The sequence below is a fragment of the Panthera onca genome, chromosome C1, assembly GCF_046562875.1.
Source record: "Panthera onca isolate mPanOnc1 chromosome C1, mPanOnc1 haplotype 2, whole genome shotgun sequence".
NCBI classification, from domain to species: domain Eukaryota; kingdom Metazoa; phylum Chordata; class Mammalia; order Carnivora; family Felidae; genus Panthera; species Panthera onca.
In genome coordinates, this window is record NC_138346.1 from 2,958,878 (window position 1) to 2,985,348 (window position 26,471).

The 26,471-nt window shown below is 52.3% G+C and overlaps 1 protein-coding gene across 3 annotated transcripts; it reads right to left on the bottom strand.

Annotated features, from left to right (window-relative positions):
* Positions 1-222: 222 nt before the first annotated feature.
* Positions 223-22,386, bottom strand: ASB1 (ankyrin repeat and SOCS box containing 1). 3 transcript variants are annotated; one of them, XM_078450678.2, is made up of 5 exons: positions 21,990-22,386; positions 17,776-17,917; positions 15,253-15,555; positions 7,265-7,650; positions 223-5,999 (listed from the first exon to the last, which is right to left on the bottom strand). In XM_078450678.2, exons 1-5 carry the CDS (start codon positions 22,231-22,233, stop codon positions 5,872-5,874), a joined length of 1,203 nt encoding a protein of 400 aa, XP_078306804.1. In that variant the 5' UTR covers positions 22,234-22,386; the 3' UTR covers positions 223-5,871. The 3 variants fall into 3 exon arrangements, with proteins under 3 accessions (XP_078306804.1, XP_060480299.1, XP_060480300.1); XM_060624316.3 differs by lacking the exon at positions 21,990-22,386 and adding an exon at positions 21,804-21,980; XM_060624317.3 differs by lacking the exon at positions 21,990-22,386 and adding an exon at positions 21,804-21,980 and having other exon boundaries at positions 15,253-15,638; positions 17,776-17,922.
* Between the last annotated feature and the right edge of the window lie 4,085 nt (positions 22,387-26,471).

Below are 26,471 nucleotides of genomic sequence, written 5' to 3' on the forward strand. Positions count from 1 at the left end.
GTGGGTTCTATTATCACAGATAAAAAAATGGACAGTGAAGGAAAACTAGCAATTGTGCCACACAAATTGAGCTGGTTTTGAGACAGAGACAAGCCACCTTTTCAGTAGAGCAGGAGGGGTGTGTGTGTGGGGGGGGGGGGTGGCTGGGGGTGAGGGGGATCGGGGTGAAGAATGAAGAAAATATCTGAAATCACACACACAGAGAACGTGCTAGAGCATCACTGAGATATGAATAAATGTCTTTATTTAGTTCATCCATTCCTGGGTTCATCCCTCCCGCTGTCAAAATAAGTCACGTATAACATGGGCCCAGAGACCATGGTTTTTCCCACAGTTCTCCAGCACCTCCCCCCTGCAGAGCACTGTAGGGATGTCACCTTACTTGAAAGCCATGGGTTTCAAACACTTTAGGGGCACGGTCTCTTCAAACTGGAAACCCCACTAAGTAAAACAGGTTCCATCCAGCAGTATAAGCCTGTGCCACACTCTGGGAGCCTCCCTACAACACAGCAAGATCCTTCAGGGCAGCTCCCAAAAGTCCCTCCTTCCATATTGTTAGAAACTTTCCAGAGAGAAACTTTCCCGAAATGTGTATTCAAAGATTTCACAAGACCCATTTCTACCCATTGAGATAAACAGTCCCCCAAATTAAGGCATGGGCAGGGTGAATTAAAGGGTAATAAAGCATTTCTTAAAGTTACAACAACGTATCGAAGACGTTCATCACACTTAGAGAAACTCGTCACCAGGCACAAGGGCAGGCACAGTCACGGTCCCCGCTGCTGCGGGGGACACTCATTCATCACCAAAGCGGAAGGGAGAAGCAGGCCACGGTGAACACACCCTGCAGCACGCCTCCGGGCACACTGGCCCCCTGCGTGTCACACTCTTGTGCCCAACACCCAACAAGCACCGGGAGCCGTGCAAACGGAGCCGAGCAGGGACGCTGCTGTGGTGTCGTACGTACGGGAAAGCTGTGTGCACACCCACCATACTCCAAATGCATTTGTGCACACCTGGAAGCAAAACAACTTAAAAAAAAAGATCCCCACGTATTCCAGACACTGAGCAATTACGTGTTAAGGCAACAGAAGTCACCCCTTCTCCCTGCCTCACTCCCCCATCTGATTGTCTGTCCAGAACTTATAGTACATGTCGTGTACGTCACTACCCTCCACTTCAAAACCCGCACGTCCCTCCGTGGACACGATCCCACAAACCATTAATGAGTGCACATCAGTTACTCTACTCCACACCAAGGGGGTCAGGCTGGGGGTGGAGGGGAGGATTAATGAGTAAGCCAGAGACAAAGAGGTCACACGGCCAAATGAGGCACTCCCAGCGAGCAGACACAAGCCGGAAGGGAATCCAGACCCCTCAGGACTGGTCGCTGAGTGCCCGGCAGGCACAAGACCCACCACTAGCGTCGTCACCAACATTCAGCCGTGCCACAGGCCCCCAGGGCCTGAGGTTAAGGGCAGTCGTCGCTGAGAAGGCCCGAGAAGGCCTCGCGAAACTTCCCGGGGGTGCTTCTCACAGACCCAGGAAAAGGCCAGAGGCCTATCACCACAGGGAGCTTCCGTCACTGCCAGGACGTAAGCACGCACTTCCTAACGCCGCACGTGGTGATCGTGAGATCAGCGGGCAGCAGAAATGCTGTGATGCCCTCCCGTCAACAATGTATAAGCTGTTAGAAGAGTCTGAGAGGAACTTCTCATCACCATGTAAACACACACCATAGCTAGACTGCGGTTCCCTGACTTTGAGACCTAAGAGACTGGCAAACTTAGAAAGAAATTCTGGGGCTTGACAAAGAGCAGCCAATATATTATAACCAAGAGCATTTTAAAAAATAAAAATATTGCCCTATATTATCTCCTTGATTACATAAAAGTACATTTTATCACTCAAATTAGGAAGGTCATTATCTCAGAATAAAATATCCTTTAGGTCGAATAAACTTGACTTTGTACGTTATTTAACACATGTCCTTATCCTTGTGACCTGCCCAGAGCCCCCTGTGCCAAGGCCTACGCTGTGGGCTCCCATGACCTTCGTTGCCCCATGAGACACAAAGGACAAGCCCGATCCCCAAGGTCACAGACTCTTCAGCACCATCATCACCTCTAACGCATATCCGCTGAGAAGAAGGACAACAGTCACAGGGAAAGCAGTTTACAGTCACAGGGACCGCTCACGCACAAAGTGCCGTCACACGCTCTCTCACGCGTCCTCACGACGTCCCGTGGGAAGGCACAGTCGACCGGCTGCCAGTGTGAGAGCACAGCCTCCACGTCACCTGGGACCTGCCCGGGCCACACGGCAGGGAGCGGAAAAGCACAAAGCGCGTCTCTCTCAGGCCGATCTCCCTTTGCTCAGGCCCACGCTCGCGGCACGGCACGTTCCTCTCCTCCTTCTGCCCCAACCTGTGTTTACAGAACCAATTTGTGGGAGAGGGAAAAAAGAAAATAGGACGGCACTTAAGCCTGAAAATGGAAACACGCTCAACATGAGGAAACTGCTAACTGTCCTCTCTTTTCAAAATCACCTGACAGGTGAGTGTTGACGGAACCTTAGTAAAGATCAAAACAGAACATCAAAAGCCAAGCATCGCTGCCTTAATCCCTTTCCGTGAGCAAGGCAGGGCATAAATAAATAAATACATAAATAACATAAATAACATGAAAAGGCACGGCTGGGCGTGACATCGGTGGCTTTGGGAAATGTACTCAAAATCCCCACCCAGGATGCCAGAGCTGAGTTCTCAGATATCGACGCTGCCCCGGACCCTAATCCCTGCCCATCTGTCCACAGCAGCCAAGGCCCCTTGTGTGGGGACAGTAAGGACACTCCTGGGACCAGGCTGGCGGGACACCAGCTCCTTCCCATTGGTTCGCTGTGCCCCTCCCTGGGGACGACTCTGGGCCCAGCCAGGCAGCAGCCTCATCACCACATTTCCTTGCTACCCCGGACTCGGGTGCCCCATGCCACAGAAACGCGATTGTATGAAGTGTTCTGACAGTTACTCTCTCTTCTCCAGGATCCTATCCTTGCCAACAAAAGGAAAGGAGGCTTTAGTACAGTGTCACTCAAAACAGGTAAGAATGACCTTAAGCAACTATCCCTGTTTTCAGATTTGTGTTTGGCAGCAGAAGTTTCAAACCAGAGGCTGAACCTCAAAGTTGCTAGGATTCCGAAACAATCAGCAGAGTCTGGCTGATCAGACCTGTCCTCCTCAGAGGAAATGCTGAGGCCCCAGTCCCCTGCAGACTGCCCTGGGGCACGGCGACATTCTAGGGGCAGAGTGGGAGACACCCCCGCCACCCCACCCCACCCCCCACCCCCGACTCATGCTACCTCCCTGGCCAGGTCTGGGTGAGGCCCAACTAGGAGGATCAACTCAGTCCATTCCTTTTAGAAAGACCCTGGGAAAATGGTTCCACCCCCCAGAAACCAGCCCTGCACCTGCTCCACTGGGCAATGGACGCTGACAACACTCTGTGCTGGGCCCCTGGCTCCGTGCAGCCTGAAGGTTGCGCCTACAGGTGCGAGACCTCTGCACTGGCCGCGTGCCCAGGTGCTGCCTTCCAGAAGGTCCGAGAACGGAGCTACCCTCCTACCCTGGGCAGGGCTGGAGAGGCCCTGCCCCTCACAGGCCTCCGCAGAAAGCACCCAGCGGGGCAGACACCGTGCGTGCCCCGAGTCCGGACGCAACTCACCCAGAGAACCCGGGCCGCAAGGGGACCCAGAGCCGGAAGAGCTGAGAAGTGAGGTGAACTACCACCTACTCCGGACTCCTCTCTCAGGCCTACCAAGGTGACCAGCCACGGCTTTCACACCTCCAGTGACACGCTGCCCCTACCAGCATCCAGTCCACCCACGGGGCGCTCAAGCTCCCCTGTGCCCAGGCAGAGCCCTACCTCCCCGAGGTCCTGGCACAGCCCGTGGGCCTGCTCCCACCCCGAGTGCACAAGGAGCACCCCCAACCCTTCTCGGCGGAAACCCTGGCAGCGCTCGGCCGCGGCTCTAATGGCGCTGGTCCCCAGCTACCCGCACCCGCAGCTCCCGGCTCGGCACGCGCCAGCCATCCAGGGTCCCAGGTCTTTGGTGGCGGCACACAAGCCCGATCTCGGGCTCGGACAGCCATCCCACACGGACACCACGCACGGCCAGAGCTTGTGACAGGATCACTTCGGCCGCATAAAGCCTCCAGTGACTGCGTCTCCCCTCTGAACCATCCAGCGACTCCTCTGCCCTCAGACCTGACGCAGGCACCCGCAGGTCACGGCACGGCTTTCCGGTGGAGCCGTCTACCGCACACACAAGGCGGGGCTTAGAATTCTCTCCCCGACCGCATACGACAATGACCGACACCGCCTGTCTGCTGGGCTACGACATACAACGCTGTTAGTCATTAAATAAACCTGTATCACTCATCAGTGCAACTGTTACAAACAAGGTATCTCTTCTTACAGAATATCTACACGCAGATTGGCAATCTGCCCATTTCTAAAGCCTTCTAAAGGTTAGAGTCGCCACGATTCCACACAATGGTCCTCGGAGGCTTCAAAGTGCCACATGTGGTTTCTCCAGAAGCAGCATCTCCTGGAGGGGCTCTGCAAGGGCAGCCGGCAGCCCGGCCCGGCCCGCCCCACCCCTGTGGACACAGCCGAGCCGCACAGCCCAGGTGGGAGTGAGCCCTGCCCACAACCGCAGCCTTGGGGATGGTGACCCGGCTCATGTCACCTCCCGGCACCCCAGCAGGCCGGCGGAGGCCCTCTGACCTCACCGCTATCCCCGTCCTCGGGTTCTAGGAGCAATGACCAAGACGTTCGGTCCCCAACGGTGAAGACCAATCAACCAAACGCCGCATGTTTTGTCCTCTGCACACCAAGCAACTGAGACTGTGGAACCACCCGGAGGACGACCGAGAGTCTCCCCGGCCCGGTGCGCGCAAGGACTAGGAGGCAGCGCCGCGGGGACTCCCTCGTCGGAACTGGCAGTGAATGCTGTTGGAGCGGTCCTTGGTCCGAGTGTAGGCGGTCAGTTTACTGGCTACTTCTTCGGTGTGCGCCTCCCAAGATCAATCCCCGTCGGGAAGCTCCTCAAAGAGAAGCCGCGAGACCCGGTGGCGCAGTGCCGGGCACGGTCAGTATCAGGACAGGGGCAGCGCTGCGGAAGGTACCTCTTTAGATGGTGAGCAAACGCAGCACTGAGACAACACAGCCGATCCGTGAGGCCAGGGGACCCTCGTGCAGTGAGGACAATTAACGGAGGACACCGCCACCACGAGAAGACAACGCTCCAGTGGCAAGGGAGGGCCGTGTGTAGACAGGTGCCACAGGCCACCCCGGGGGGCAGGGAAAACAACCCAGCACGTCCATGAACTGCGTTCCAGAGCTCTACTTTTCCACCAAACTCTCCTTGCCTTTAGGCATTAGAAGGCTTGAATCAAACAACTGAATGGAGAAGTACAAACATCGGCAGAAGTACAGTTCTGGAAAGTGCTAGCCGTCCTCCCTGCCGGAGCTAGCTATCCGCAGGTCTCCGACCTCAGCCCGTCCTTGCACACGCGGCACGGCCCATTTCGTTAATATGCGACTGTGAGAATCCAAAACAGAGATACTGAGGAAGAGCGAAATTAGGTTTTGTATGAACTTTTCAGCCGACAATGACCCAAGGACTGTCCGGTGCCCCAAGCACCCGAGATGGAGTTACAAGCCGTGGGAACAAGGCCGTTTCTGCTTTACCAACAGCCAAATGGGACTTGGTCAGAGGACAGGGGGTGGCTGGTTCACAGGGGCAGGACCCGGGGTCCGCTTTCACCACAGTCACCTTCCTCTTCGCGCAGTCGACCGCCGCATCTGAGCTCTACTCGTAGAGCAGAAACTTTTTGATGGGGTCCGGCAGAGGCAGCGAGGGAATCAGATGGAGTCGGTATTTGCCAAGAGCTCTTCTCACAGCCACCCGGCACAGGTGCAGCAAGGTCCTGGGGACACCTGGAACGCCATGGGAGAGAGGGACAGAGAGGGAGGGAGGTTAATTCCTCTCCTAAGCCTGAAGACGGAAGGCTGGCTGCGACTGACAGAACGCACTGACGCTCACTGCCAACCGCCCAGCTTCACGGGGGACAGGGCAGTCCCTGGCGAGGAAGGTCTTGTCACCTGCTCCTCCCCCGCCTGCCCAAGGGGCGAGAGCTTCGTTCCCCGGGGCCCCTGCTCACCGTGACGGCCCCTCCTTGACCGCGTCTCGTTTCCTAGGGAGAAACAAGGGCCGACTACAGAAGGCCCCGCCAGGTGTCAGCAAGTGACCCACACGCGCTCAGTCGGCCTCCGTGCTCGGTCATGTCCAGAAACTCCAAGGGGGCCAGGACACACAGGCCAAGCAGTACGTGAGGCGTGCGGGCCCACAATGCTGCTCTGGGACAGGAGAGCCCAGCCACGGCTGTGCCCCGTGGAGTGGGCAGGACGCAGGAGGCTCCACTCCCCCGGGGCGGCTCCCGCTGGCCACCCACCAACTCTTCCGGGGAAGCCCCGGCAGGAACGGGTTCTAATGACAGCCTTCGGAAACCCCAACGACAAAAACACAACAAACCAAAGTTCTGTGAGAGGTAAGGGTGGGGGCAAAGGTATTCAACCCAGATGCCCTGGAGACCCAGGCGAGAATGAGGCCGGGCGCGGGCAGGTCGCAGAGGGCACGCAGCAGCCTGCAGAGGCGCACAAGGTCAATTTCTGAGTCCCAGAGACGGACTCTGGCAACAAGACCAAGCCCCGGATCAACTGCAAACAACCTATCGATTTGTTAATTCGTTAGCAAAACCGTTCTTCCGAAACAAGCGCACGACGGGCTTTATCCTAACAAAAATCAGAGGTACCACACAATAAAAACAACATATTTGTGTGGAACCGAAGAAGGGGGTGAGGACCCCTGGAGGAGGCAGGGCCGGCAGTCTGGTGTCAGGCCAACATTTAAAAACCGTGTGTCAGGGAGAGAACTGGGGGGCCACAGAGCAGAGCAAAGGGGCAAAGAGCACATAATTTCAGGCGCTCTGAGAACACGCGCTTCCACGGATGTCTTTATATCGACTCCTGGTGTCTAGGAATTTGAAAAGGAAAGACCCATCTGGAAGCACTCTCGAAAATTCCTAGCCGTAACTGAAGACTCTGACTAAGTGCTCAGTCGGAGGCTTTTTTCGTCCCTGCCACTCGACTCCTTCAACCGACCCAAACAGCCTGCGAGTCAGAACGGAAGTCGGGCCACTTACTTCTGGCCTCTTTAAAGACCTGCAACGCCTCGGGGTCCACCTTCCTTCTGCCTCTCGACTCCGGGCCCAAGGAGTCCCACGTCACCAGGCTCAGGTTGGCTCCAAACTCCACGAGCAGGCTCACGAAGGCGGCCTCGCAGCCGTGGCGCAGGACGGCGTCCATGACGCAGCCGGGGGAGCCCCTGTAGAAGCCCTGCGTGTTGACGGGGCCATTGCAGTTGAAGTCGGGGTTCGCCCCCGCCTGGAGAAGCAGCTTGAAGCACTGGAGGTTGTGGTAGGCCGCGCTGATGTACAAGGGGCAGACCACCAGGGAGGTGAGGCGCCGCGAGAAAGGGGGCCGGATGTCAGGAGTCAGGTGGTGGTTGACATCAACGTCAGCCCCGTACCTGCAGGGGAGGCACAGGGACAGTCAGACCCGGGTCGGCAGCTTCCCACGGCACCCTCGGGAGACAGCCCGACCTCCGTGAGCACCGGGGGGCCGCACAGGAGCCTCCACAGATCACAAGGGTCTCGTGACTTCCAGCAAAGGTAAGACAGCGGTTAAGAACTTGGAATCCACTCACGCAAGAAATTTACAAGGGAACTCTCTAAACCCTCTGAAGAGCCAACAATCCCACAGCTATTTCAGCTCCTTCAAAGCAAAGAAAAAGAAAGGAAAAACTCCAAAGTCATCTGATGAAATTGGCCAAATAATCCCAAAACCCGACAAAGGCCCCACCACAAACTACCAACCGATTTCAATTGTGAATATCAATTTAACAACCCTCAGTAAAATGTTAGCAAAGAGAATCCAAAAGTATATTAAAAAAGCAACGTACCATGACCTCATGAGGATTATTCCAAGAATGCAAGGGTAGTTCCAGTATTAGAAATTCCATTAACACAGTCCATCATATTCACAGAACTAAGGGGGAAATCACGATTATCTCTACAGGTGGGAAAAAAAACTTGAAGGCATGTGACAAAACTCAACACTACTGCAGGTTCGTAAATACTCAATAAAATTAAGAAGTGGTAGACATTTCCTTCTCCAGATAAGACCCAGATGTCGCAGTCTCACCTAATGGGGGGCAAACAGGGGCGGCTCTCCTCCTGGAGCCCACTCTCCTGCCTACCATCAGTCAGGCATTTTAAATAAAAGTATTAGTGCAACCAGACAAGAGAAAGCAATTAGCCAATTAAGATTAGGAAGAAAAGGAAAAACCTTCCCTATTTTCAGAAGGTATGATTATGTCTGGAAAGTCCTGAATAATTAATAAAAATACAATAAGCAAGGAGAGAATTTATTAAGTACGTTAATAAAGCTATAAAACCAATAGCCTTCATCTATACAAACAAAAACAAGTTCAAAAGCAAAACGGAAAAGACCTCATTTATGACAGCAAAATTAAAGTGAGATATCTAAGCATAAACCTAACGGTACGTGTCTAAAATGTGCATGAAGGAAGTTATAAAATACTACTGAAGGCATCACACAAGTAGCTCTCAGAAATGGAAACACCCACCACCGTTGCCTTGGTGAGGAAGGGTCTACATTAAGAGGTCAATTTTCCCTGAGTTTATTACATAAATGAAAATCCCATTCGAGAACTAAGTAAGTTCATTATAAATATAAACAAATAATAGTAACATCCCTGGAGTTATAGAAGTTGATTATAAAGGTCATTTGGAAGATCAAATAAGGAAAGATGTAAAAGCAAAGGTTTTTAACATGAAAATTGAAGAAAAACTTTTACATAGAAAAAAAAAAAAAAACCAGCATAAGCAAAGTAAAGCAGTATGTACAAAATTAGGGGAATGTTGCAAAGGATTAATATCCTTAATATATAAAGAGCTAATAAACGGAAAAGATCAACCGCTCTATTGGAAATGAGCTAGAGAGGCTTAGCCATGTAAAAGGATGCTCAGCCTCACTCATAACACAAATGCAAATTAAAACTACCTTTACACCTGAAATTAATACAACATTATGTCAACTATAGTTTAAAAAAAGAAAAACTAGGGATGCCCGGGTGGCACAGTCGGTTAAGTATCCAACTCCTGATCTTGGCTCAGGTCATGATCTCACGGTTTGTGAGTTCAAGCCCCACGTCGGACTCCGTGCTGATGGTGTGGAACCTGCTTGAGATTCTGTCTCTCCTTCTCTCTGCCCCTCCCTAGCTTGTGCTCGCTCTCTCTCAAAGTAAATAAAAGAAACTTTAAAAATTAAAAAAAAAAAAAGAAAACAAGAGAAACTACCCTGAGATACCACTTCTCACCTATCAGACAGGGATAAACCCAAAACTTTATTGACCAGGCTCTAAAGAAGCAAGCAGTCTCGTTCAGTTCTGGCAGCAATACAAAATGGAACCGTCCCTACAGCAGGACATCTGGCAACAGCTGGCAAAGTTACGTATGCATTTACCCTCTGACCCATCCATCACACTCTTGGAGTCTATTCCCAAGATACATCTGCACAATTCTGAAAAGAAGCATGCACACAATTCATTGAAACATCATCCACAACGGCTGAAGGCAGGAAACAACGCACAGGTCCCTCAACAGGAGACCGGCTGAATACACTGTGCTCCACCCGCATAAAGCCGGGCTGTACCACAATGAAAAGGCGTGAGGACTGTCGCTAAAGACTGCTCTGGAATGACCTCCAGAATACGTTTCACAAGTGAGAAAGGCAGGACAAAGTGCGTAGTATGCTACTGTTTATCTGGGGGAAAGCGGTTGCAACATGTACGTGTATGACACTCCTAGACACATCCACGCTAGGCTTACAACTTAACAAGGGGGAATAAACCATAAAAGTTTTTAAATGGTCATCTACAGGGGAGTCGAAGGAGACCAGCATAGAAGTTGCTAGACTTTTTAAATATACTTTGTTTTATAGATTTGACTTTGGAACCAGCTAAATCTATGTCGTGAAACAAATTAAATAGAAAGCAATCCCCAAAAATTAAAAGCCAAAGAAACCACTTTAACCCAACTGTGTAGCCACCTGGTGCCATCACGTCCTGCCTGCAGGGTGGCTCCTCTCTGCAAAACAACCAGACGATCCAGACCACTCCCAGCATCAGATTCACCTAGAAGAACCCAAGACAGGAAGCACAGCTTGCCAGTAGGACAGCTTCATGCAACACCCCCCGCTCCCAGATGGGCATGCTCACGGCGGTCCCTGAGCTAACCCTATGGCTGTCCGCGAGCTCTTCTCTTCTGAGGCCCGGTGACAGCCCAGACGTGAGGAAATGCATCTCTCACGGGACGGGTGCGTGGGCGGCCAGACCTAGAAGCCTCAATCTTCAGCAGGGCCCATCTCTAAACCATTCTACAAAGGCAGAGTCTTCAGGGTCCCCACAAGGGACTTCAGGGAAGTCCAAATACACACCTTACTGTCAGGATTTGGAGTTCCCCCAGCCCAAGTGCAAACTACCAACCCAGGTCACTTTAAGCAGAGGCCACTGATTAAAGCACAAAGGGTGGCCTGGCTCAGGTTATCAGTGTCCTGGCAAAGCTTAGAGGAGGTCTGCTAAAAAACACTGCCTGGCACAGGGTGTCAGAGCCCACGTGGGGTGAGGAGGCATGTGTGGGAGGGGGCAGCAACATTAAGACATCGGTTATAGATGGAGGGACTGGCAAAATAAATAAATATGTTAAGGATAAGTGGAACCAGGCTTCTGTCGCAAAAGCCAACAATAAATCTGGAAAGGGAGAAAAGTAAGATGACCCCTGTGGTACCAGATTGGATTAGAAGTATTGGGGTGAACTCAACTGTGACTGTATTTAGAGACAGAAATACAGATAGAAATGTGTATATGTGGGGCACCTGGGTGGCTCAGTCAGTTAAGCTTCCGACTTCAGCTCAGGTCATGATCTCACGGTGAGTGTGAGCCCCGCATCGGGCTCTATGCTGACAGCTCAGAGCCTAGAGCCTGCTTTGGATTCTGTGTCTCCCTCTCTCTCTACCCCTCCTCTGCTCTGCTCAGTCTATCTCTGTCTCTCAAAAATGAATAAATGTTAAAAATAAAAATAAGATTAAAATAAAATAAAATAAAATAAAATAAAATATAAAAAATAAAATAAAATAAAATAAAAAATAAATAAAATAAAATAAAATATAAAAAATAAAATAAAATAAAATAAAATAATAAAAATAAAATAAAATAAAATAGAAAAGAAAAGAAAAGAAACGAAACGTGTATAAGTAACCTTAGCTCTGTCCAGTCCAAGAGCCCGAAAAGAACAGCCCATAAGCAATAAACACTCCCAGTAACCAGATCTTGGCTTCTAAACACCATTCTCCACTAAAAAGAAGCCAGGACTCCTTGGAGAAATCTCTAATCCCAGAGCTAAGACAGGCACAGTACTAGATGAGCTTAGAATATATTGTTATAGGAGAAAGTAAGGAATTGTTCAAAGGATGTTGGGGGACAGGTCATAAGGACAAAGCTGGGTTCCAGTTTGACAGGGCTCCCTGTAGCCAAATTTAAGACAATCTGAGCATCAAAATAATAAAGTAAGGGATTATTACTCACTGGGAAACCACAGGTCTAAGACAAATAAATGAATACAGTAAAAATCTGATAAGAAATAGGATAAACACGTGTTTCATGGTACCCCTCCACAAAACACTTACTAATTAAATAATTACAGAGGGGAAAAAGAATAGCTTTACAGTGGAGAAACGTGACAGACACCACCTTAATCAAAAGATCCAAGCGAACTCCAGCGGTAACGGGACAAGTGCAATCGGGTGCAACCTGATAGGGTGTGACGAGAAGAGCCCAGCCTCACCCCTGTGAGATTCCCGCCCAGCACGCACTCCCCGGCTCCCAGCGGAGTCAGCACCTGCCTCCCTGAGCTTCCCCCACACAGCCCTGCAATGCCACACGGGCTCTATCAGCACGTGTCACTGAAAATAGGGAATCGTGGAAAGCAGTGACGATGGGCCAACGAGCAGGGGTCTAGGGCACGGGCAACAGCATCGTTCTCCACGGTTGGCCAGCAGTTGTGTTCTATCACCCGTCTCTTAAGCACTGTTCTGAGTGTCCGAAGGGACTCCTCCCTGAAACCGACACTTCTGCACTCAGGCAGCACGGGCCTAAGGAAGAGGAAGGAGGGGCACACAGGCCGATGTGCTCACAAGACCATCCGCGGCCCCACGGATGCCACGTAGCATCGTCAGACACCACAAACGCAGACATCGCCTATCCTCTTAGACCATGGAAACATCCTAAAACACATACCAAACCAAGCAGAGACTGGTGTTTCGTTTCACACACTCAATCGATTAAGAAAAAGAGAGCTCGATTTTACACAGTGATTTTTCTTTCCCTCCTTTTCTTGGGGATAGGTGTTCCAAACTGTTTGTAATTTTGGGCAATAGGACAATCTGGTATTAGCTGAGCTACGGGAGAGACAGCCCCTCATAAAAACATACTGGATAAGATCCAGTTCATTTTAATCCTGAATATTTTCCAAAATTCCCCTCCTGCTTTTAATATTCTGGCAAGGCTCCACCGGGACAACTCAGTGAATCAGTATAACTTTTGCACATATAGAAACACCACTCCTTACCTTTTTTAAAAAAAAAAAAAAAAAAAAAACCATCAGCAACATATATCAAGGGAATTTAAAAGCAACAAAATGGAATTTACTTGCAGAGAAACAGCAAATTACAACGTGACAGCAAAGGGCCCCGCATATAAGGGACGATGACTCAAGGCAGGAGCTGACACTGTATGTAGATTGTATTACTTGTTCAGTAACTGAACCACCCCGTCCCTATTTTCCAAGTCAATAAGTCAATTGCCTGGTAATTCAGAGAAAACTTTTTAGTATATGCTCTTGGTGAGGGAAGGAGAGGTCTACTAACAGTAACACTTTCTCAAACAGAGCATCTGTGTGTGGACTTCTGAAGGACGAGCCTGCAGCTAACCCAAAGCAGGTATGCATCGTGAACTGACTGAGATGCCTTCAAGGATTTCTGGAACCAAGATGAAATTTCACCGACCGATCCTACTCACGAATACTTCCAAATTAATGACTAACATTCTCCAAGATACAAAGACGGGACTGAGGTGGCTTAGATCATCAAGCTAAAAATCCTTAAAAAGAAGGCAAAAAGCATCACGGCTTTATCACCTTCTAGCAAAACCCATATTACCCTCATTTGTCTCTCCAAAAGCCAATTCCTTGGTCACTTAAAAAAATTTTTTTTTGATGGAGTAAATATATTGTCAGTACCTGGTTCAAAACCCACATTCTGCACTGGGCATGGGGGACGGCAGACCTCCTGCTCCTCAGAACCACCCCCACTGGGGCCTGGCACGATGGGACCCTTATAATCCTTTCCACACTGCAAACTGGCTACCTCAACTACACTCTGTCCAACCGCAGAACAAAATGCCTCCAGAGCAAGGCACGGAAAAAGGCACCTCGGTAGAAAGAAGTCACTGGAGGCAGAATATGAAAACGTAATCTTGTTCAGAGTTTTAAAAAGGTAACTATTAGTACAATTAAAATAAGACCAAAAATAAGTTAATTAAGCAAGTAAGTAAGCAAAAGTAAGTAAGTAAATAAGACCATAAACCATGTAAAGTAACAGAAAGCGGGGCGCCTGGGTGGCTCAGTCGGCTAAGTGTCCGACTTCAGCTCAGGTCATGATCTTGTGGTTTGTGGGTTCAAGCCCCGCATCGGGCTCTGTGCTGACAGCTCAGAGCCTAGAACCTGCTTCAGATTCTGTGTCTCCCTCTCTCCCTCTCTCTCTGCCCCTCCCCTGCTCACTTTCTCCGTCGTTCTCCCTCTCAAAAATAAAATTTAAAATAAAATTTTAAAAATGTTAAGTAAAATAAAATACAGAGAAAGCAAAGAAAATACAGATCATGGAACATGATACAAACTAAGGAACAGCTAAAAAACGAAAAGACAGACACAGACCTGACATCAACTATGGCAATAATGTTAACTCTATTAAAAAAACAAAGAATCCCATACATGCAAAGAAGAAAGGTGAGCACCCAAAGAACCACTTAAACCCAGAGTAAAACTAAATGGCAGAATGCTATGTAAATGAGCCTTCAGTGAAACCTATAGTTACCTTTGGTTTTGATAATGTGCATACAACCCACAGGCAAGAACTTCTAGGGGCTCAATTAGCATCAAAACATAGGAAGCAAAAAATACTAGAAATAAAAGGGGACACTGACAAATCACAACAGTGATTAAAGACCAACAGACTTCTCTAAACTTGTGGCAGATCCAATGGCTAAAAATGTAAAGAGAGAGAGAGAGAGAGAGAGAGAGAGAGAGAAAGAGAAAAAAAGAAAAAAGAAAAAAGAAAAAAGAAAAAAGAGGGGCCATGAGACACAATTGAGGCTACCATACTGTACTACGCAAATAGAACACCCACGGTCATGTACTTTGTTCGAGCAACCACAACAATGTAGTTCGACATTAAAAAAATAATAAACTCAAAAGAATCCCCCAAATGCAAATTACACACTCTACATTACCTGTGCACAATACTATACAATTGGTTCATAAAAATTTGTATTCAACCCTTCTCCTCCATGGCCATAAGAACAAAGAGAAGAGCGACTTCAAAAATTTCCAATTTCAAAATGAGGAAAAAGCTTAGCAGATATGACCGAAGCTATAGGCAAAGACAAATTAATAATCTTGCAAGTTTACACTTCAAGAAAAAAAAAAATAATCATTCGATTGCAAAAGTTTGGGGAAAAATAAAGTAAGGCAAATGGGAAAAAATTAAAACAAATTAACCAGTAAGCACAAAAATAAGACAACTGATAGAGCTAAGAAGGAGCTGTTTAGAAAGACCTACAAGAGACAAATCTTTCAACAAGCCTAACGTGAGACAGAGAGGGGCAAATACAGACAACAAGGAATGAGAACACGGCCACAGGAACTAGCAGCCATGACCCCCCCCCCCCGCAGGGACCCGTGCGGGACAAGGGTGGCCGGGCCTCCGCAGTACTGACCTGATGAGGGCCTTCAGAATGTCAGCCCTGCCCACCCGCGAGGCGTGGTAGACTGGGGTGCTGCGGTGGTGCCGGCTTCCGTTGGGGTCGGCGCCGGCTTCCAGGAGGATCTGGGCGCTCTCCAGGTGCCCGTTCACCACAGCCACGTACAGGGCGGTCTGTCCCTTTACATCCACGAGGTCCACCTCGGCCCCTTTCCGGATAAGGAAGTCCACACAGTTGCCGTGGCCGGCAGTGGCCGCGATCCTCAGCGGTGTGCAGGGCAGCCAGCCGCAGCACCACACAGACTTCTCGTTGATGCGGCTAAGAAAGAACATAGGGGAGCCAGGCTGTGAGGGGCAGCCTGGAAAACTGACGAGCCGCTCGGCTTCCTCTCTTACTGGCACCTACATGAAACAGACAGCAGGAGGGCAACCTCTTCAGACGGACACTCCTGTGCTTTAAGAATGCCCCCACGTGCGTTGTTTTATGAAATGCTGGATCCGTGCACGTGGCAGAGCAGATCTGAAGGGCCCGTTCCACGGCAGAGGAAACTGAGGCACAGGCAGACAGATGGGCACTAGGGCTGAGATCTCAGATTTCCTGATTCTCGGTCCAGAGCTCTCTGCTCCACAAAGGGTAGACGGGTCTGCCCAGGGCGTCAGTGCAGGGTGGAGAGCAGGACACTCACCGGGAATGTGGGTCAGGGTCCCGAGGCCCCTTTTCACCCGCTACCAGCTGTGAAGGCCTGAGGTCGGGCCTCGGCATCGTCGCTGGAGCCAGGCGACCACTGTGGTCCCTCTACCTGTGACACAGCACAAGTCACAGCCTACAGGAATCACTAAGGCCACACGGGGCTACCCTCCTGGCCAACATCAGCAGAGGGAAACTGGCCAGACTCAGCTCTCATCAAAAGGGAAAATCAGGCCACGGTTCCCTGTCAAGGAGTGCCACGGCCATGCAGTCCACTGACCCACCACGTCCTCAGTCAAGACGCAGTTCACTTCACGCTCCCGAGGCAGCTGTGACCAGAGCCTGGTGATCCGGATCACTGAAGCAGTGACGCGGAAATACGTAGTGGGCCAGGGGCTCCTCCTTCGGCGCACTGGCTTCCACAAGCCAAGGAGACCGAGGAACGCTCCAAGGACTCCTCATCAGAGAAGTACACAGCAACAGGAAAATATCGTCGAGACAGATTGACTAAACCCCAATATAAAAAAAGAAAAAAAAGTACTTGGAAAAGCAGTACGAAAAGTCTAAGACCCAGCTGAACTCCGTCTCATTCTGTTGTTTTTATTGTTACCTCTGCAAATTCAAGCGTTTCTTTGGGCTTGAGTCATTCATATTAAATATTCATGTGGAATCCATCTGATGTCTTTGTATGATAAGCCTTCCGAGATATTTACAGCTTTTTTTTTTAATACTGCTATCTATTCTGAACAATAATGCTAAGACATTAGAAGTAGAAAAAGAAACCTACTCTTGTATTGTTAGAAATCCTTCTCTTGGGAGCTATTCATAAAATGTGGCATTAATTTCACCACTCATACGCAGGCTTTTCTTCTATCAACTTCCCTGAAGGGGAAACAGAAACACAGAGCATGAGGAGTTTCCGGTGGCAGGTCAGTTTCAAATCTAGCTGGGACTCCAGTCCTGGACACACAAAACAGAGAACCCCCGGAGGCAAGGAAGACTCTACGCTCTCCCACGTGTCCCCAGTGGGAAAAAGGTAACATCAACGCTCCCGCTGCTACGAAGGAAGAGCCTGACGGGGTTGGAGAATCTGACGGGCAACACGCAGAGCTCTATGGACAGAGGGAATAAGAAGGTGAGCACAGAGCAGATCCCAGGAGGGTGAGACAGCTGACCTGAGACAGAGCCCCAAGCCCAGGAGGCAGACAACTGGGGACCAGAGAAGCTAGAGGAGAGCACATCAGGGGTGATGTATAAATGGGGTACATCAGGAAGTCCGCGCCCACCAAGGGGTAACCAAATGAAAATAACAAAGGGGAACTTATGTATACAGCTTAGGGTAAAAGGCCACGAAAGACTTGGGGGTGCCTGGGTGGCTCAGCTGGTTAAGCATCTAACTCCTGATCTCAGCTCAGGTCTTGATCTCAGCGTCGTGAGTTCAAGCCCCGCCTTGGGCTCCGTGCTGGGCGTGAAGCCTACTTTAAGAAAATTAAGAAAAATAAAAACTATTTAAAAAAAAAAGAAAAAAAAAAAGAGCCGCAAGAGACTTGGAAGGGGACAGGACCACTGTCGACGAGAGTAACAGTGCTGCCATCAAGAAAACTGACACCAGAGAGGGCCAGAAGTTTCGAGGAAATAGAAAGGTCAATGACAGAGCGAGACTTGAACTCAGGTCTCCCTACAAGTCTGACCGTGCTTCCCCGGTCTCCTTTCTCCCCCTGGCCTGGAAAGTACCAGGGCCTTCACCTGCAGACCAGGGAGTCACACGGACCCCCGTGGATCACGCACTTCAGCTCCGCGCAGACCCACGGGGCCCAAGTACCGGGCCAGCCCCAGGACAGTGACGCTCACCTCCGGTAGCTGTCCTCCTGCAACAGGCTCCTGAGGGTCTGGAGGTCCCCCACGTAGGCTGCATCATGGAGCCTTGTGTCCTCACAGTGCTCCAGCGGATGGTCACAAAACTGCTCCCTCAGCCACTCCTTCAGATTAGGACCTGCACTGAAGAGAGGGGCTCCTGTCAGCCAGGGGAAACCCTGCCAACACCAGCCAGGAGGGGGCGCCATCTGCAGCGAGCCCTTTGTCCTCTGGCTACGGGACCCCTCAAATTGCTCAACAACAAATCATTCCCGTGCTCCAGAAAAACAGAGAAATACAGAAAGTTTCCCGTAATGAAAGAAGCACATTCCCGACACCAAACCTGGCAAGGGCAAGAATTTTAAAAACGCTGGTGGGGGGGGAGGTGAGGAGTCATACATAAAATATTAGCAAGGTTCAATTTAAAATACGTATCAAAAAATCCACCATAGGGGCGCCTGGGTGGCTCAGTCGGTTGAGCTTCCGACTTCAGCTCAGGTCATGATCTCGCGGTCTGTGAGTTCGACCCCCACGTCGGGCTCTGTGCTGACAGCTCAGAGCCTGGAGCCTGCTTCGGATTCTGTGTCCCTCTCTCTCTGCCCCTCCCCCACTCATGCTCTGTCTCTCTCTGTCTCAGAAATAAATAAACATTAAAAAAAAATGTTTTTTAAATCCACCATAATATCACTCTACCTATCCCAGGAATGTAGGAGTGTCTTAATATTGGAAAAAACCATACGATCACCTTCCGTATTACAGAAAGACACTTGCCCTTGGCAAAATTCAACAGCCAAACAAATGCGGCTGTTTGTAACAAGCTGACCTGGGTAATGACCTCAGAGGAGTCTACGTGAGTAACTCATCAGCCGGTAACCTAAGATGGGGGCACTTCACTAAATATAAGTTACACCTCGGTAAGAAGGAAAATTTAAAAATATGTGCATATAAATAGAAGGCCAGCCTCGCGTAATAGACTATAAACCTGGAAAATAACAAAGACTAGAAGCGGTGAGCACATACCATGCACCCGGGTTAAGAGTCGATGCTAGGAAACTTTTATTTTTTTTTTTATTTTTTTTTTTTAGTATTTTTTTTAACGTTTATTTATTTTTGAGACAGAGAGAGACAGAGCATGAACGGGAGAGGGTCAGAGAGAGGGAGGGAGACACAGAATCCAAAACAGGCTCCAGGCTCTGAGCGGTCAGCACAGAGCCCGACGCGGGGCTCGAACTCACAGACCGTGAGATCATTACCTGAGCCAAAGTCGGATGCTTAACCGACCGAGCCACCCAGGCGCCCCGATGCTAGGAAACTTTTAAATGGTACCACATAAATTAAGAGGTTTAACAAATCTCTTGGGGGGGGGGGGGTATTTATTCTTTTAATGTTTATTTACTTATTTTGAGAAAGAGAGCATGCCAGCGGGAGAGGGGTAGAGAATCCCAAGCAGGCTCACAAACCCGTGACATCATGACCTGAGCCGAAACAAGAGTCAGACGCTTAACCGGCTGAGCCACCCAGGTGCCCCATCTTCAGGGTTCTTATATGCAACACAAATATCATAAAAGTTTATCTGGAAATAGGAATGGGAATCATTTTTTTTCAGCACATATGACACGAAATCTACCCTACCAGTTAGTTAACAGAACTGATTATTTGTCATCAGAATAAAAACATAAACAGAATCCACTGCTCAGGAAAGACCTTAATATAAAGATAAATGGGTGTCGAAATCTGTAAGGGATAGAGAGAGTAGTTGCTATAGACTGAATGCTTGTGTCTCCCCCAAAAATATGTTGGAATCTTAACCCCCAAGGTGATGGTTTGAAGAGGTAGTGACTTTGTAGGTGACTGGCTCATGAGAGCAGAACCTTCATGAATGAGGTTAATGCCATTATTAAGAGAGACCCCAGAGAGCTCCCGCTCACCCCCCCACCACGTGAGGACAAGGCACTGCTGCTGTCTATGAACCAAGAAGCAGGCCTCCCCCAAAGAATCCACTGGGGCCTTGGTGTTGGACTTCCCAACCATCAGAGCTAAGAAAAATACATCTCTATTGCTTTTAAGCCACCCAGTAGTATATGGTATTCTGTTATAGCCTGAACGGACTATAAGTAGTCAACAAATTTATAAAATCAGATACCTACTTGCAAATTCTCGAGTTTTTCACCTGACACTAGAGCTCAGAAATAATCTCCAGATAATCAAGAGTTCTGCATACAACATCACAGACAGGGAGGGGCGTAAGGAAAGCACACGAACTCGGCTCCCTGCATTCAAGTTCCTGCCTTGCCACCCTGTTCCAGCACGCGACAGAAGGACACCCCTCCGCAGGTGCACTCCTTCCAACGATGAAGTCGGTTTTTATATTCAAACCGTATCTCTTCTGAATACCTACTGTATACAAGGCTTGGCCCTGGCACAGTGGGGGTGACGAATGTTTCCTTGCCCTTCAGGACTCAACGGATCACTGGCAGATGGGCAGGGCAGCAAGGGTTCACAAACACATGGGTCCCTCAAGCTGATCCCACAACACCTGTGGCAGATCAACAGGCAGGCCCCAAGGAACCCTTAGGGCCACCCCAAACTCTCCTCCACTGCAGTTACCCACAGTCTCACCCCACAGAGTGAAAGAGTTCAAAGCAGGAGGGGGTAAGATGCAGAAAACATAGAACAAAGCCTGACAGGTTAAGTGGGGGGCCATGGACTTTTGCTAGGTTCTTCTCCGGGCCTCCCCTCGCTGGCCGCTTTTCAACCCGCTCCCTGGCCCAGCTCAGTGCAGCCTCCTCTTCCCCAGCTCCAGATCCCAGGATAACTTCAAGTTTGTGCTTTTCCGATCAGCTTCTCCACGGTCAACGCAATTACTCCGCAGAGCACTTAGACCTTCACTGGACATGTCCGCGGCCCCTCCACTCCCGGGCCTGCAACACTCTAAATAACAAAACAGCACTGCACAGATACAAAAGAGCCCTGTATACAGGGGCAGAGCAGCCTTTCTTCCACACGGCTCCCGTCCCTACTGGGAAGGGGCCCTCAGGCCTCCTCTCAGCCCGTTCCTCTCCCTCAGGCCGAAATGACAGCCCAGGCACCAAAGTCCTGATGCCTGCGGTCAAAGTCAGTATCAGCCGAATCTCAGGATGGAAGGCGCTTTGTCTGACCTGCCCCGGTTCGCTGGGCTGTCCCCGGCCCAGGCAAGGTCTGGCCTGCAGGAGTTCCTCAATAAACGTCTGGTGGAAGAATGGAGGGATGAAAAGGCCCACTTGAGCCAGTCTCCAGGTGTAAGAAACTCTCGGGAGACGAGCCCGTAAAGTGCAGAGCACACAGAAGCACTCGGTAGGCAGGGCAAACCCAGACAACTGACACGGAGGAAATCCCGCCACAGGTTAGGGCGAGCCTCTCCTCTCCTGTGCTTGGGAGGAGGGTCTCAAGCTGGAAACCCTAAGTCTGAGGGCTATTGAGGGAGGTCGCCGTGAGCCTTCCTAGCTGCCTCCTCTGCCGGTGGGCCCCTGGACATGCTGTGTCACGAAGAGCTCGCTGGGGACGGTGTTATCGCTGTCCCTTGCCTGTGCGTGTGATGTACCTCCCCAGGCAAGCCGTGGGTGGCGGGGCGGAGAAAAAGACACCTGCCCTCCGGAGGGGCTGGCCTCCGGGGGCTTTCCTGACCCGTGCGTTCGGAGCTGGGAGATGATCCATGTCCTACTGTTACAGTTGGGGTCCTATCACATCCCCACCGGCTCAGGAGCCGGCAGTTAGAAAAGCAAGTTCCACCGGGCAGTAACTCCGGCGCGAGGACGTCCACGCGAGGCCGAGGAGCGGGCACACGCAGCGGCCGGGCCGCCCCGCACGGAGAGCCGCGCTGACCCGCCCCCGGCGGCAGGGCGCGGCTGCGTGGGCCCGGCCGGCGGGGGACGAGGAAGCACGGCCCGGGCGCGGCCGCCGCGTCCCCCCCCCCCCCCGCGGGGACGCCGGACCCTGCCCTCCGCTGCCCCACCGCCCCCGCGGCCCGGCGGCGGCGCGCACGTTACCTGCGGGCCCCGGCCCGGCCCGCCCGTGGGGGCCGCCGCCCTCCGCCATGGGCGCTCCCGACTTCCCCCGGTCAGCGGCCCCGGCCCGAGAGCGCCCCGCCGACCGGAAGCAGAGCGGCCACAGCCACTTCCGGCGCCGCGGGCAGGTGGGCCGCGTCGGGGGCGCGGCTTCCGGCGAGCGCGCACCTCCCTCGCGGGCTTCCGAGTGGGGCTCCGGCCTCCGGTCCCGACGCCTCCCGTCCCGACGCGAGGCCCAACGAGCGCCGGCAGCGGGGCGCTGGCTGTCCGGGGGCGCGGCCTGTCGGGGGTGCGCGCCGTTGGGCCCGGCGGTGCGGCGGTTTCTGCACGACAGTGGAGCGGTCTGGAAAAACAACCTCACCTGGGGGCGGAGCCTAGCGCTCTCCCGCGAGCGCTGGTTGGGCGGCCCCATCCCCGCCCCCGGTAGGGGGCGCGGCCTTGTGCGCGCGGGTGTCTGCGAGACCACGGGCGGGTCGGGAGGCTGGTGGGAATCGGGTTTGTGCGGGGCTGACGGCGCGCTCCCGGGAGTGCGGGTTAAAGAAGGCCTGCGTGGGCAGCAGCGGCCCGCTCCGGAGCAGCCCCGGGAGAGCGTGGATGCGAAGGCGCCGGACTTCCAGCTCGGTTCCCCGCGGCCGGTTCTGTTGGCCGGGCGCCACTACGGGGTGCATGTATCAACGTGCTACTAGCAGAATGCACCCCCAGAATGCTTTCTATGAGGGCAGGGCTCTCGTCTATTAAATTATAGCATTTATTGACTGCCTGATACAAAGCATTTATTGAATAAGTGAACAAAGGAATAACTTCTGCGCTCTCGCTTCTTGCAACGTTGTCAGTACAATGTGTGTATTGAGCGTGGGTTCTGGAGCTCGGATTCCCTTGGCCGCAGACCTGGCAGGCCCGCGGGGCTGTTTGGTGGGGGAAGAGGGCTTCCTGCAGTGCTGTTTGGACTTGATAACAGCAGACAGCATCCCTGGCAGAGGGTTGGGGGTGACGCCCTTGGTGCTGCACCGCCGGGAGCCAGGGGTGTGGCCAGCCCACTGGGTCCGGAATCACAGAAACAACCCAAGTGTCCATCAGCGCCGGAATAGATAGAGTGTGGTCTGGTCATACAATGGAATGATATGCATGTTAGGAAGGACATTCTACGACATGGATGAACCTTGAGGACCTCATGCTAAGTGAAATAAGCCATTCACAAAAGGACAAATGCTGTGTGATTCCACTTGTGTGAGGTCCCTGGAGGAGTCAAACTCTTTAGAGAAGGAAAACAGCACAGCGGAGCCAGCGGCTGGGGGCGGGGAGAATGGGGATTTGTTTAAAGGGCACAGTTTGAGTCTGTGAAGATGATAAAGTTCTGGAGATTGACCACAGATCAATCACACAACAGTGTGAATGCACATAACACTGCTGAACTGTACGCTTTAAAAAGGTTAAATACGTGTGCCTGGGTGGCTCAGTTGGTTAAGCGTCTGACTCTTGATTTGGGCTCAGGTCATGATCTCACGGTTCGTAAGTTCGAGCCCCGAATAGGGGGCTCCATGCTGACAATGCTTGGGATTCTCTCTTCCTCCCTAGCTCTCTGCCCCTCCCCCGCTCACATGTGCATGCTTGCTCTCTCTTTCCCTCACAAGATAAACTTGGGGGGGGGGGGGGAACAATTTAAAATAATAAAGTCTATGATGTATAAGTTACCACAATTTATTTTTTTTTATTTTTTTAATGTTTATTTATTTTTGAGAGAGACAGAAACAGAATTGAAGTGTGTTAGGGGCAGAGAGAGAGGGAGACGCAGAATTGGAAGCAGGCTCCAGGCTCCGAGCTGTCAGCACAGAGCCCGACGCGGGGCTCAAACCCACGAGCCGTGAGATCATGACCTGAGCCGAAGTCGGAAGCTCAACCGACTGAGCCCCCCCAGGCACCCCTAAATGTTACCACCATTTAAAAAAAAAAAAAAGGAAGGCTGGCCCCACTTACCCCCACCCCAGAGGTCCTGATGCAGATGGTCTGAAGTGTGGCCTGGGCCTTCAGGATTTTTGAGGCTCAGGTGATTCTAATGTGCAGCCCTGTCCCAACCAGCTTCAGCAATGCTGCCTTCCCGGTCCCCAGGCATCAGTGCCTTTGTATCTAGGGGTTAAGTGGCCAGAGCAGAGCGTCACTCTGTGCCTAGGCCTGGCTTTGATGCTGCCCTCGGAATCCTGTCTCTTCTTGAGAAAGATCTGAGGCCCCACTCCATTCACGGCCTCCCACCCCTCCTCCTAAGCGCCCACCAGGCGAGGACAGTACCGTCAATGCCAGCAGGCGCCGGAAGAGGCATTAACCCTCCCGTTTTTCAGGAGCTTGAGGTTAAGGGGCCTGGTGCCATTCCCAAAGCACACAGCGGCTGAGACGGCGCTCGGCACCCCCGGGGCCGCTCTCCTCGGGCCTCACCTCTCTCCAGGGCCCACTTCCTCCAGGTCCTTTAAGCCCCGAACACCCACCAACAAGAGGATGATCAGTGAATTCTGCAGATGGGAGTAATTCAGCTCGCGTAATCTATAACCAACAGAGTTTGCCAGTGCCAGCCCAGGCGTGGGCTCGCGGGGCATGCCAGCCCATGGACACGGGGCTGGTGCCACCCCGGGCACAGTGGGGGCTGTGTCTGCCCCCCTCCGAGTCCCGGCAGCACCCTCACATTCTCCCACACCCACTGCTTCCTCCCACCCTAAGATCACCCACGGCCTCCTGTTGCCATCTGACAGCTCAGGCCACCCCCACAGCAGCCCACCCATCTGTGTCCCCAGAACAAAATGCCCACTGTCCCCAGGATGAGCCCTCCTCGAAGTCTAGCCCAGTCTTCCTGGAGGACACCTTGATCAGAAATTCCTCTTCTAGGCATTTATTCTAGGGAAGTAACCAGATGTGTGAGAGATTCAGCTATGGTGCTACTCCTCAGGCATCATCTTTATAGCAAAAATGTCCAACGATAGCTTTCTGGCTCAGGAGGTCTGGGCTGGGGCCCCTCGTCCCCGCTCCTGTCCCTTCCCCTCCTCCCAAAACACTGCTAGTGCTCCCAGTGGCTAGAAGCCTGAGCCCCACAGCTGCATGTGGTGAGGACCCCGGCCTGGGCTCGGGGGTGCTGGCAGCTCGATCCCCACCACCCAGCTCCGGGAACAGGCAGTAAATCACCAAACGACAGGGTGGGAGAGGGCAGCTTTCCTGGTTCTGGGGACCCTTTGGGCCTGCGTTTGGGGCATCTCCTCCCAGGAGCCTCAGGCCAGGCCCCCCTTCTCCCACACTGCATCCCGGGTTGGGGACCCACCCTCCTTCTCTGCCCAGGCTGGGAGGGAAGCAAGGGTCAAAGCAAGTCAGAGGCAGTGTCCCAGCAGGCCTCCAGCCAGGCTGGGGCAGGGAAAGGCAGTGGAGAAGGGTGGGGAGTGGTCAGTGTGGCCCACAATGCCTCTTCACACACCCACTCTCCCGGGCCGGAGATGGCCGAGGACAGCGTGGAGCCCCGGGCTGACCTGCTGAGGCGTGTGTCCCCACAGGTGGCAGTGAGACCACGTGTCCTCCATCTTCTCCTTTCACCACCTGCCTAAGCACCTGCCGAGCTCCCGTCACAGGGAGGGGGAGGGAGATTCTGGGGCTTGGCGAGGAAATCTCAGCCCCAGGCCTCCAGACACAGGAAGGGCCTGTGCCTGAGTCTGCAGGGGGTAGTGACTCACGGCAGAGCCCACAGACTCAGGGACGACTCGCCCAGTCCTAAGGGACCAACCCTCCCGCTGCGCCCCCGACCGAGGGGGTTCCCGAACACAGGACTCCCGGTTTTAAAACCAGAGTGAGTCGGGCCCCTCCCCCAGCCCTGGAATTGCTGTCCGTCGCCCGGCCCTGAACTGCCTCCCCCCCTCGCCACCAGGTCAATTTTCCCTGCAGAGAAAGTAGCTGAGATTCCGGCTCTGTCATGTGGGCTGACAGTTCCTATGACATCCTGGGAACTCCCACGTGTTCCTTCGCTGGACGCGTGGGGCCCTTCACCCCAGCCTCCTCCCTCGGGCAGCTCCCAGGACACATCCAGAAGCCAGTGTCTGCACGACCCGGACCCTGCCGGCCCCCCACAAAGCAGCCCAGGGCGACGTGTTTCTCCGGCTCCCCAGATGCCTCCCTGCCCCCACCCGAGCCTCTCGGGGGCGCCTGGGCTCCCCGCCAGCCCCCACGCACACATCCGCCTCGTTTATCTCTTCCCACCTGGACTCAGAGCCGTGTTATCTCTGCTGGCGGCCACGGAGCTTCCTCGAAAGCTGCCTCTGGTCGGACAAATATTTTGATTCTCTCACGGGAGCTGCCCAGCACTTGTTATTGAACAAACGGATAAAGTCATTCATCGACCAGAGCTAACAAGCGTCCTCGTCCAGGCGCTGTGCGTGGTCCCGCGTGCAGGGGTGAGTGGACCCGGCCCCGGCCCACGGCACCTGTGGCCCAATGTGGTGGGGTGCGCGGTGGCCCCCCCCCCAAAAGGAGAAGCCCACCTCCCAACCTCTGAAACCGGACAGCGCGACTTTGTTCGGAAAAGGGGTTTTGCAGATGAAATCCGGGCAATGATCTCATGGCCCTGGACTCAGGCTAGGCCCTAAGCCCAATGACAAGTGTCTTGATAGGAGATGGGCAGAGGGAGAT

Bases quoted from the DNA above. Each gene is read 5' to 3' on its own strand.
- ASB1 (XM_078450678.2), bottom strand. From the start codon at position 22,233: ATGGGGCCGCCCAACCAGCGCTCGCGGGAGAGCGCTAGGCTCCGCCCC. The intron at 15,556-17,775 runs GTGAGCGTCACT...GTTCTTTCTTAG, and splicing joins CAGGAGGACAGCTACCGGAG to CCGCATCAACGAGAAGTCTG. The intron at 6,000-7,264 runs GTAAGTGGCCCG...ATGGCGTTCCAG, and splicing joins GGTCTTTAAAGAGGCCAGAA to GTGTCCCCAGGACCTTGCTG.